This window comes from Petromyzon marinus, chromosome 11, assembly GCF_048934315.1.
Source record: "Petromyzon marinus isolate PM22_M1 ecotype Great Lakes invasive population chromosome 11, UKy_Petmar_22M1.pri1.0, whole genome shotgun sequence".
In the NCBI taxonomy this organism is placed as follows: domain Eukaryota; kingdom Metazoa; phylum Chordata; class Hyperoartia; order Petromyzontiformes; family Petromyzontidae; genus Petromyzon; species Petromyzon marinus.
Genome location: NC_133677.1, coordinates 12,381,086 through 12,394,121, shown reverse-complemented (window position 1 = coordinate 12,394,121; position 13,036 = coordinate 12,381,086). Strand labels below are relative to the sequence as shown.

The 13,036-nt window shown below is 47.4% G+C and overlaps 1 protein-coding gene across 3 annotated transcripts in view; it reads left to right on the top strand.

Annotated features, from left to right (window-relative positions):
• Positions 1-13,036, top strand: part of LOC116941207 (janus kinase and microtubule-interacting protein 3-like) — a 265,525-nt gene that overhangs the window by 64,117 nt on the left and 188,372 nt on the right. For all 3 annotated transcript variants that reach the window (XM_076066382.1, XM_076066383.1, XM_032952008.2), the window contains exon 3: positions 9,844-10,098. In XM_076066382.1, coding sequence (XP_075922497.1) covers positions 9,844-10,098 — 255 coding nt within the window. The remainder of the gene's footprint in view (positions 1-9,843; positions 10,099-13,036) is intronic.

The window sequence follows — 13,036 nt, the reverse complement described above, 5'->3', positions numbered from 1 at the left end:
GTGGCGCCCCGTCACATTGTTTGTGAGATGAAGGGCACGGCTAGGAGTATATTCTAACACGTCTTGGGAGATGAGAACAGCATTGAAGAGCTTACTTTACTTTAAGTGGTAATTTCTCAATTGTGTAATCAGACGCAATTGTGTTATCTCGGAATAAATGAATGCATCTTTCCATGTTTTGGATCCTATCTTCTTGGGGCATTGGGGAATGACGGAGAACGATGCATAACATTCCTCACCAACGCGCCTCGCACAGCCTACCAGACGGTGAGCCCTTAGGCTGCGCCGAAGAGGCAGCTGTCTTTCCAAGTGCCGATGTCGTAAATGCGCCAATATGCCTGAGTTTTATTGAATCGAGTACAAAGCCAATATTCACAAAGGTGGTTGATTGAGACCAGAAAATGTAGTTCACAGCTCAAGGATCTTTTCTAATTTTAGGTAGCGGCCGAGGATTCGGATACAGGACTTGAACTGTGCTGGCTCAGTGCCTTGTTACAGTCGTAAGCAGGGATCACCAGCCAGCTCCGTGGTTGTACGTTTATCAAAGCTGGGGCTCCTCTTCGAATGTATTTGCATTGCCTTCGGTGCTAAGCCCAGTAAAATTACCTTCGGATTAGGCCCGTGTCGGCTGTGCGTGGGAAGCACGGGTGGGTGTTGCTATCAAAAGTCGGCAGACACGGCGAAATATCATTCACACTGGGGCCGTCTGATTATTATTTACGTACGGTAAAACCTCTCGAAGCCGGACTCATTGGTGGGGGAGCCTTTCAGGTTGCAAAGGGACCCAATAGCCTGATTGCCAACGGGCGGCAAGTGTTCATTTAAAGAAATTAGAAGTAGAATAAATGTCAAACGTGGGAGAGAGAGAGCGAGCGAGTGCGAGACAGAGCCTTAGAAAAGCGGTGGACGAGAGCGGTGTTGAAACACATGGCTTCACAGATGAGCACAGTATCTGTATATATATTGAACAAAAACACATTCGTCAGTAGCACTGCCTTACAGGGAAACATTCATCATAGGCGACGTTTCGATGAATGGCCCCTTCTTCCATAGAGCGCATCGCCCGACGGGGCCATGTGTCGAAACGTCGCCTATTATATATACGTTTTTACTGTTACAGCGGTGATATTTTACGCACGTGTTGAATTTGTTGTTGCTGCTCGTGTGCCACTTCCAACGCAGCAGTAACAGCATCGCCAAACGATTTGTTCGTAGGTTTAGGATTTCTCGTGCACATACGCTCGTGCCGTCTAGCACACGCGCCCTCATTAGCATGCGCACAGTGTTCCGGTCGGAGTTCATTTGGTTGATTTATTTGTGTCGGTAGCTTCACCGGCTTACTCTGGCTTACCCGAATCCGGCTTGGAGATGTTTCGCTCTACGGGCTGCAGGCCTCGCAGCAACAGCTTCTTGGTGTCGGATGGTTCGCCTGTTCCCTTGTCAAGGACCGGTCTCCCTGCCACCGATGCGTCGTCCGCTCAGAAGACTCCTCGGTCTGTTTTTGGGCACGTCGCGAGAACGGAGGACTCCCCTCCTGCTGCTGCTGCTGCTTCTGTCGACGCAGGCGAATGGCGGACCTCGATTGGCCACTGTCACCGCACCGGTCCGGTCGGCCGTCCGAGCCTTTCGTCAGATTTAGTCGTGGCGCCAGACTCACCTTGCCAGGAGGCCTCTTTCCAGCAACGAGGTGGAGCGCGGTTCAACTCCGCTTGGCGCAACGGGGGCCTTTGTCGTTAACGTCTCTCCGATGATGTGGAATGCTTCATGATTCATCGTCATCACGATCCCTGGGGCAGATAGCCTGTAGGGTGTCCGCTGCACATTTCATCATTTGTTTCCACTTTCCTCCGTCTTGTGCCAATATGGTCAAGCAGTGCCACATCTTTCTGGTACCAATCTCTGGAATGCTTTGCGCAAACATATATAAGCAGATTCTCGTGAAATGAACATATATTGAATGCGCTCGCGCAATCTGTAAATGTGCTGACGCGTCGTTGGTGATCATTGAGAAGACACTCAAGACATGGGGAGCAGCATTGATTACTCCAGATCCCTTACACTGTCACTCGCTGTGTAAATGATCTTTAACTGCTTTTGCCCCTGCTGATTGATTTTAAACTGGGGTTGACTGCATTGACCAGAAGATGATGTTTGTTGCATTTAACCACTCTGGCATTTCTCTCGATCAGTCGAAAGTGTCAAATGCCTGTTGGATATTTTCCGAAAGGTCAACATTTTGTTGAGCAGCTGTTTACAGGAATCTATCTGCGTTACAAGGCAGCGGAGCGGCACTTGTTTTTTTGAATCGAGCATTGCAACAGTACACTTTAATCACCCACTTGAAGACATTGTCTGTTATAACTCGTTTCATGAGGTGAAAAGGCATTCTGCCTGACCTTATTTAGCCAGAACAGCATCACATCAGGACAGAGGACTGCCTCACAGAGATGACAGCACGCACCTCTATCTGTAGACGGGGCACGCGTAAGCAGACCCTTCTTACCCAACACTGGAGGGCTCGCTTTCATGCTGTACGAGGAAAGGTTGCTCAACGCCACCTACGTTCAGTTCTTCGAGCTGAGTGAGGCCGAATACATTGTTTTTAAGCCAGTCAAACCATGACAATACCTGCGGGGCTTGGGTTTAATCGTGACTTGACTGCCTCGGTTCAAAAATAATTTTTGGAGCTTTTGGTGCAGTGCTCCGACATTGTCTCCCCACCTCGACGCTGGAGTTTCGGGGTGGAATGGTTTCTTGCCGTGGGGGAACATGCGATTCATGATTCTGCATAGCGTAGAGATTTTCCAGAGACCGCTTATGACAACGTTAGATGCGGCGAAAAAAACAAACCAAGAGACCAGGCGGGACTCTGTCACGCATGAACTCTCGGGGATTGCCGCGGTAGTGGGTGGCAAAAGCTTACGGGAAGAAGCGTCTCGGTGCAACACCTTGCCCGGAAGACCACGCCTGGAGCAGCGTACTACTCGCTCGGTTAAGTCTCCTGACGCGTGAGCAGTTTGCAGAGGGTTCGGCAGCTTGATCGCCGCTCCAGCCGCCCCAGTCGTTGCTGCGGTTGAGTACAACGTTGCGCTGTCCAATGCAACGGGTCAGTGCTGGTGGCAATTCACAAGCGCAGGGCTCTGTGGCGGCGTCAGATGGAAAAAAAGAATGAACGTGAAAATTGCCCCCGAAATGTTTTATTTGTATGTCATAACAGTTATAATAAAAAAATAACAACTGCACCTGCTTTTAATTACGGGAACAAATGTAAAAATAAAAAACTGCACCTGCTGGATTAATTTTTGTTCCACCTGAGGACGACCGCTTGGTGTTGCGATCGAAACGTCGTGATTTATTATTTTTTTGTTTTATTTGATTTGATTAATTTTCTACCTAACAAGTGATGACTTCACCGAAAGAACCAAAGAGTATGGATTCCTGCAGCCAAGGAAGCTTCAAATCAAGACATAAACAATGAGACAAATGTAAATGATTCTAGAATCGAATTGTTACAGTTTGTCTCATCATGTGATTATTGAGTGCGGGGGAGGGAAGGAGGGATAATGGAATCACTCCGATGCGAGTGAATCGCCAAACCTACCTCCTCGTCAGTGGATTACGGCACGCGTCACCTCACCTAGGCGGTCATCCCCACTCTTGTTGCCTTCATCCATGTGGTTGCGCAAGTGCATGATGCTGGGAAATCAATATCATAATATTCATTGGTCATGGTTAAATTGTGTGCTTCCTAGTTTGAAATTAATAGCGGCTGTTCACTGCTGATTGCGATACGGTTTACATACTGTATATTTGTCTCATAGTTTGTGTGCATATTTATTCGATCGCAAACCTATTCAAGGATTCAATCCCAAGTCTGTCACGTGATTCGAAACCTCTGCGCACATGCATTGTTTTGTAACGCTGTCCAAGTAAGCTCGAAGCCGTTAATGCATTTGATCTGCCCGTCTGCAGCTGTGAGCGCGGTAACTCTCATAAAGATGATCCGATATGAACTGAATTGCATTAGAAATAATCGTTCGTCGCTACTTTGGAATTGCCCTACAGAAAAGGGTCAGATCGCGGTCTTCGGACGTACCTGTACCGCTCCTAGCGCAAGTGATGCCGTTATTATCGCTTGGTAAAGACAAAACGCGCGTTGGAGAGCGCGCATTATTGAGTACACCGTGATTTTTTTTTCTATCGTGATATGCAACCGTTTTCTTTAAAAAATGTTTTAAAAGGGTGGTAATTGAGTGCAAAGTAGCCCCGTCTGGCAGTGCTCTAAATCCAGACGACATCCACGTGCCCTGCTCACATGTGCACTCTCACGCTACACCGAAACATAATTCTCTCCAGAAAGGTCAAGCAACATGAACGCGCAATGAGTCAGACGCTTAAGTGCAGCCTCTCGGGCTATTTACAGCCGCCGTATTTGCATTCGAGAACATTATCCGTTTACTTGCCATGTCTGTAAGAACAGCATGGTGCTGTCCTGAAATTCCTGTTTTACAGAATTGATTTCATTACAAAACAGTGGGCGTATTCCAATTGCATCACATTTGCTGATTCCTACTTAAAATTAGGAGATATTCAGCACGGTCAGTACTTTCGTCACTAAGTGATGGTGGCGTCACCACGGCGCCTGGTGCCAGGCCAGGTGCACTTTGAGGCCACATGAAGTGTCGATGGCTCGCTGCAGGCAGGAGGAGGTCACGGTATAGATCCCAGGTGGTGCCATGACTGAGGTGACTGGCAAGATGCACCAGCTGTACCCCCTGCTGTGCCAACTTTACGGACACACGAACACAGAAACCATCACGATGCTTTACATTGAAACTTGTCTTTGTGTTGTTTTTCGTTGTTAACAGATCTCTGAATGAGGGACGTAAGTTCACAAGCTCACACATAGTGTGTAAATTATTATAATAGTACGTGCCTTTCCATTTTTCCCCTTACCGTTTTTCCTTCCTCCACCCCTCGTACCCTCCTTCCCATCCCCCTTCTCTTTTATGTTAGTTATCTTCTCCATTACTCAGCTAAAAACCTAAGCAATTTTTATTTTTATTTTTACCAGGTTGAGGTCCACTGAGCTATACAGCTCTTTTTCGGAAGTGACCTGGCCACAAATGACATGTCAACGAAGTAGCTTTGTGGACGTGGAAATTTATAACAGCCAAATACTCTAAAACGCGTAATGTTGATTCTAAATGTGGAGGGTAAAACCGGAGGACGCGGAGAACAAGTCCACGCGATCACGGAGAGAGAGCGATATGCAAACTCCAGGCATCAGACTTGGGATTGAACCCATGACCTCCCGTAATTAACATATCACCTCCTTCCCCCCACCCCTATAGAAACGTTCACTTCTCTTCTCGAGGGGTTCACTTCTCTTCTCGAGGGTGAGCCAGTGAGCCCAATCCGCCCTCTCCACCAAGCCCAGCCGCGGCGTCGATCTCGGGGGGGGGGGGGGCGGGGTTTGCTTTGTGGGATTTCTTCCGCCCCCCCGCCCCCTCCTTCTCCCTCTGTGGTCGGTGATGTGTAAACGGGGGCTCGCGTTGCTTTGGTTCTTTCGGTAAAGTCACGTAGGTATAAAATAATAATCTTTACCACCAGAAGACGGTCGCTTGTTGTTGCGATCGAAACGTCGTGATCTATTATTATTTTTTATACCCACGTGACTTTACCGAAAGAACCAAAGAGTATGGATTCCTGCAGTCACGAAAGCTTCAAATAAAAAATAAAATCTCTCAATGGCTTTTTAGCTTGACTGCTAGAGCTGGCCAATGAACTGTCACGATCTGTTGTCCGCATCGTCTCTCCTGTCTCTCGTGCAGCACCAGTAAACACCGATTCCCGCTCACCTCCCCATCTCCCACAGCTCCCTTCACTTTTCTCGTCCCGACCCAATTGGAATTATCCGAGAGTTGCTCTCTCTCTCTCTCTGCATCGCCTGTGCAGATTGAGGCATTGCCTCCATACGGGGAAGCCCTCCTCTGCAACAGCAGTTACGGCGAAGGTGGGTTTAACGCGGACGGGAGCCCAGGATATGAACTTGAGATTCTCAGTGATGCGCAATCTTGCATTGTGAGTGTCTTTAAAGAAGGGCGGGGGGGGGGGGGCATGTCCAGGCAGTATTAATCAAACTTCAAACACAACGCTCAACAGAATTCGTAACGACCAGATCTGCTTTTGTCGATCGTTCAATTAGCAGTTTGCATTATAAATGTTATTCCTGCGCTTACAATGTTTTTCTTCCAAGTAAAACCTCGCTGATTCCCACGGCAGTTTTTTTTTTGTTCTCTAGGAGGCCCGGCCCTACATTTCCCAATGAAGCGATTTGCCAGTAATTTAAAACATTTGGCAAATATGGACCTTGACCCCGGCACACAATGGCGTACTCGGGACAAAAGAACGACTTGTTGTTGTGTTTAGTTTGTTGTTGTGTTTTGGTTTGTTGGGAAAGACGTTCAACATACTCTTATTCGAATGACGTCACGGGATTTGTAGCGGTTAAATTTCGATTTAAAGCTTTCGTGACTGCAATGATTCATCTTCTTTGGTTCTTTCGGTAAAGTCACGTAGAATGAGAATAAAATAATAAATTGATAAAATAAAATAACACAATAGTATTCTCACGACGTTTCGGCCACAACACAAGCGGCCTTCATCAGGTGAAGGGGCGAGACTGTCTGGTAGGACAGCGCTGAGGCAGAGCCCTAATCAGTGGGGGCCTAGCCCCGCTCAGCCACCCCTATGCTACGGGACTGGTGGTGCTGATAGGTAGGGCTGACACGTGAATTGGTACACGTCTCTCGTCTACCCTATCACCTCTAAACATGTGCTTAGAATGTTTGCAAAAAGGCATTCGTGGGTTGTAGCTTTGGTAATATATTTTGAAAATGCTGTTAATTGTAACACATTGCGGGTCAGAAAAGCACCCCAAAACTTAAATATGCTGATAAATTAAGGTGGCTCACAATAGAGCTTCCTTGATTTCGCATGTCCAGCGACCCTCGGGAGGGTATTGTGGATCCATTGCGGGGCCCATAACGTTGTTTCATGCAACAATAAAGCCGAAGCCTTCAAGGCGGTGAATTTGCCGACCTTTATTCTCGTTGGCAATTTGACGTCAACGCGTGTGGAAAACAGCATCTGCAATCCCTTTTGGTGTTTGCCGTTTCGTGTGTGGGATGCATGCAATACTGAGCGTCGTTTTTGCTGGACTGAAGATTTAAACGTGACGTATGCAACGTTATTGGGATGGTACATGCTACAGCGCTGTGTTTGTGTGGGGGGGGGAATGGTTTCGTAGTGGTTAGTTGGCGCGCTGCATTACGAACCGGTTGGCCCAAGTTTAATTCCTGGCCATGGCCAAAATCGGTGTTGGTTATGTGAACTGTTCCTGGGCCTTCTCTCGGTTATTTCAGCTTTAATATGTACCTTGTGCGGTGTGTAAAATATCAGCACTCGAAAGACAAAGGTGGCTAGGCGTCGTCCTGGGCACACCACCCCCTCGTGCGCAGTGCCAGCTTTCATAGGTGCTCGCTAACAGCACTTGCCCCAACAGTCTGTTGAGGGTAGCAGTGGTTAACAATTTCCGTTGGAAATTGGTTTCTCTACATATTCTGGCCCTCTCCCAGGTTGCCTTAAGCCTAAATAAAAATATTTTACACGTAGGATTTCACGACCAATAGTATAATTAGTAGAGGAGTCTTTTTTTTTGTTAGATCGCGTAAATATCACGTAAAAAAACAGCCCCTCTATTATGGATAAATCAGTCAAAAAAATTGTCACACGAGTACAGTACTTGAATATCTATCTACATTTGTCGTGGCATGTTCACTTTAATTGGCAAGAAGTGGCTCATGGAGTTCCACCCGATAAGTGGGCTCTTCCTCCACGTGCGATTGTGGGTGCCTACAGAATCCATACAGCGGACTTTGTGACGACTGGCCTGGTGGGGACCATGCTGACCATGATCCTATCCATTCTCGTCAACTGAGAATACAGGTTATCCCTCGATTTACGGAACGTTCGGTTTACGAGATTTCGCGTGAACGCAACCGACAAATCGTGGACACTTTTCGATTGACGAAATCGAATTTTCACTTGAACTAAATTTCACACGGCCACGCGCTTTGAGATCAATAAAATAAAATAACGCAGAGCCTCTTGCAAGTTCCGAGATTCAGCGGTGAACAGGTCTTAGAATGGGAAAGGGTTAAATTGTATCCCACGCAAGTACAAATGTTTGCCTGCTCGGTAAAGGTGCAGCCCTGCTAAAGGGAGCTGTGGAGACCCCCTATAAGAGAGTATTTTAGGCCTCCTCTTCCACCCTGGGCTGATAACTTGGTGCTTCATGCGCTTTTGGATGCGCTTCTGTGTTCGTCTGGAACCCTCTTCCGATATTAGGAAGCCATTTGAGCTATGCACTTTAAAATGATTTCGACTGAAAAGTCATTTGTTTAGAAGTCCTTGTTGTGCTTAGTTTGTTCCCCCTCACCTTCGATTAGCACGGATGTCTCCGTACGATGCGTTCGGTTCACGAGATTTCGCGTGAACGCAACCGCCAAATCGTGGACATTTTTCGATTGACGAAATCGAATTTTCACTTGAACTAAATTTCACACGGCCACGCGCTCTGAGATCAATAAACAAGAAGCATCCGGGAGGCTGCGGCATCTATCCGCGGCAGCGTCACGGTGTCCCTGCAGTGCAACAGTGGCGACGCCTCCACGTCACCTTTCCAGCCATTCCAATATGTAGAAATGTTGCTGAGGTCCCTGAAAAGGTGAATAATTTTTGGTTTTCAATTAATTATCATTCAATCGTTTTTTTAACACGTATGTTCGTTGCGATTGTTTAATTGTGAAAAGTGATAGAGGCGTGCATTTTTAGGTTAGGAGTGGAGTCGGAATGAAACACCCCTAATTGTTAGTATTAAATGAATGGGGACTTACCGTTCCGATTGACGAAATTCCCTTTTTCCGCAAGTTATTTTCATAACGCGTTCCCTTTCGTGAATCGAGGTGTACCGGTACTGTACCCGCAGATAAGGGCGGAAGGACAGAAGTCTCCTGATGTCATCACTGACATCTAAAATGGCATGGAACGTCGACAGTATTTTAGGCCCAACATGCAACAGTGGGCAGTCTTGCCTTGTCCTCCTATTGCGCAAAAAACACGAGTTTTGAATCCGAGAGTGTTAATTTTACTACAAGTAAGAGATGGAAATTCACGCACATTATTTATTTATTTTTAATTGTACCCTCGTTAAAGCTGATTGGCCGATTGGCTTTGCAAGAGTCGTGGTTTTGGTGAGTAACACCTGAGCAAAGTTTGCTTTTTTCTCTCGTTCAAAATCACTTCTCATGGCCGGGGTTAATGTATCGGAAATGCTCAATAACAACGAAGGCAAAGTCCCGAGGCAGCCTCTGTGATTGCCGTGTGTTGATATTCACATGAATACATTCCATAGCCTGTGACCAAATTGCCCGGAATATCCCCGATCCCATCAGATATCAGAAGCTAAGGAGGGTTAAGCTGCCATGCACAGCAGGATGTTACACAGCTATAGGCTGCTTCGGGCTTACGTGACGGGCCGCACATCAAATCCGTTGTTTGCCCGTGCATCTTCGCTGCAACATCTACGCTCCCCCGCCTTCAACAATCCGCACTGGCCAGCGAGATTGGCCAAGTAACTCCCGTGACCCTTAATGCTTGTGGGGAGGCCCTCACACGAGAGAGGACGTTCCTGGGGGAAAGCAGGACAGGTGGCGATACCTAAGTCTGTACACGGGGGGGGGCGACACCTCCGTCTTTGTTCCTGCGACGCACGGACAGGTGAGCCGGCTGGAGCGTGAGAAGGTGCAGGAGGTGCGAGCGGCGCGCGAGCAGGAGCAGCGGCGGCACACGGCGGCCGTGAGCGAGCTGCGCACGCGGCTTCACGAGGAGCGCGCGCGAGAGGCCCAGGCGACGCGCGAGGCGCTGCTGCGGCAGCACGAGGCCGAGCTGCTGCGATTGACGCGCATCAAGGACGGGGAGGTGCAGCGGCTGCACGCCACGGTGAGCGCGCTGCGCGACGGCGCCACCGACAAGGTACGCTCGCCCCTGCTGGCGGCTCTCCCGCCGGCTCGCGACAATTCGCCGAGAGCGCCTGGCGGCTCTCCCACCGGCTCGCGACAATTCGCCGGGCGCCTCGAGCTATCTCTGTCTCTCTCTCTCTCTCGCTCTCTCGCGCTGTCTCCCCGATCGCCCGAAACCACTCACAGCGTTGTTAGCTGCCTTGTTCGCTATGCATGTATGTATGTATGTTGAACTTCTTTTGCGCCGTACGTAGCCAACCGGGCTAATCGGAGGTGCTGGGGAAAGGACAACAAACTAAACACAGAAAGCAGTTCTAAAGAAATGAGTTTTTCAATCGAGATTTGAAAGTGCATAGCTCCGGTGGCTTCCTGATATCGGAAGGAGGAGAGTTCCAGACGGCCGCAGAAGCGCTTTTGAAAGCGCGCGATTCAGCGACCATCTTTGTTCGATGGTTAGCCAAAAGTAATTATGTATGATTCACTGTTGTCCGTCCGTCACGCTCTGCATCTCACGGAACGACGGAGGAAAACGCGACTGAGACCAAAAATGTTTCTCTTGCCGATGGCGCGACCACAATAAAAATTGCGCCTTTTGTGAATTTCCAACATTTTGACCCCGAAATTTCAAAACAACGTCTCGGAACATCCGATAGCCGGCCGTTTTGTACACGAGGGTGTCATTGGAACACACCTTGCACTTCAGTGCTCAAACACAGGAGGCAATGATTGATGAGTGCTTGCACGTGGTCAGCGAGTGCCACTGGCAAACGAGTAACGCCTTCCATTTCATATTTCTGTGGTCAGATTTGATTTGAAGACAAGGGTAGATCAAGGGTCATCCAGGAGTATTTACCTCCAACATGTGTCTAGTTGGAAGTCTTAATAATTACTTATAAGCTTGCCGATATGTCGACGTGAATAATATTTCGTATTTATTTCAGGGGGTTTAAAAGATATCCATAGCACTTTCAATTCACTTAAACCTTGGTACCAAGGCTCCCATAAGGCCATGCGGGAGGGCATGTGGCACAGTTTGGTGCCAGCTATCATAGAGTGCGGTCGTGTCACTGCAGTTCTCTGCGGTGAGTACAGTCCAATTTCTTTAAAAACAACGGCGCTACGCCTCTCTAAATAAAAATAACGCTGAGCCTCTTGCAAGTTCCGAGATTCAGCTGTGAACAGGACACCACCCACCCTGCAACTTGCAGACGTCTTAGAATGGGAAAGGGTTAAATTGTATCCCACGCAAGTACAAATGTTTGCCTGCTCGGTGAAGGTGGAGCCCTGCTAAAGGGAGCTGTGGAGACCCCCTATAAGAGAGTATTTTAGGCCTCCTCTTCCACCCTGGGCTGATAACTTGGTGTTTCATGCGGTTTTGGATACGCTTCTGTTGGCCATCTGGAACGCTTTTCCGATATTAGGAAGCCATTTGAGCTATGCACTTTAAAATAATTTTGACTGAAAACTCATTTGTTTAGAACTGCTTGTGCTTAGTTTGTTCCCCCTCACCTCTGATTAGCACGGTTGGCTCCGTACGATGCGAAAGAAGTTCAACATATGCACATGGTAATGTAATTTGAAATAATAATAATAATTATTATTATTTTAACGTTTGTTTGCTCAGAAAAGCCTCACTGAAGCCCAAAACTATTTTTTAAGGAGGGTCCTGCCCAATCCCAATTGAGTCTTTTTGCGGGTAAATTTTCAGCATCGGGATGCTTGATGGAGTCGAGTTACATTGTGCGTGTTTTTCATCTCATGCGAGTAAAACGGAGAACCCGGAGACAACCCCTGCAGAAGAGGGGGAGAGAATAAAAACTCTACGCAGGGATGGTTTTTACTCCCGAGGCACAAGGGTTACCATTGGCGCCACGCTTCCCGCCCTTAAAAGGTTTACTTTCTGCATTCGGATGCTCGGCTAAGTTTGCTCTCGGATAGATAAATAAATACGTAAGCGGCAGCCTGGCGCGTGTTTGTAAAACGTGCAAAGGGTTATTTCGCCCCGTGCGGAATGCGTACCGGCCAACCGCTTTGAGGGTCTCGATACATTTCCTGTGCTGCTGCTGCTGCGTGCAATATTACAAAACTGACTTTGATGATGGATTGTGATCAGGGTGCCGTATTATCCAATCGGCACGGTAGGCACGAGGCAGAGTGTCTACGATAGGCATTGTAGACACCGTGCCTAGGGCCTACGAAACTTAAAGAGCCTACGGCAAAAAATGTTGACCATCTTTTTTTTGCTTGAATGATAACAAAATTGTAGCCAAGATAACTTCTTGAATAAATATATTTATACAGCAAAGATAGGCAACAGTGTTTATACAAAGAGGCAGAGTTATGTCAATGTCAATCGTTTTTTTTTTCATTAGGTGAGAGAGAAATTAACACCGTAGACGAACTGTTCCATTTTTTTCGTTGCAAAATTACCAATAACGTCTTCAAATCGTTCTTTCCCCCCCGCACAATCAAGCGAGTGAAAGCAGCAGTCGTAGTAATGTGGGGCAGCAGCAGCAGCAGTACCAACCGTAGAGACTTATCACTGAAGGCCTACGAAACAGAAGTGCCTCGGGCCTACAAGAACATTAATCTGGCCCTGATTGCGATAATATTCACGTAGTTTAACATGTAGGCCTTCGCGACCAGTATTAATCATAATAAAGGTTTTTTGGGTTAGATCGCGTTATTATAAACTAGCTTGTTTGCCCGTCCTAGGATGGAAACTATATTTACGAAAAAATTGACCAGGGTATAATTGTATCTTGTGTAAATTTAATGGCAGTGAATCTTGCACAAAACGAAGTCATAAAACATCTCACTTCATGTCACTGTAGCACTGTATTTAACCGACCTTCAATTTGTTCAAACTCACTGCTCTGATACTTTATTCTCTTCTGCTTTGGCTCCCTGGGGTTGAAATAAATTGGAATTAGATACAATATCAGGAAAAG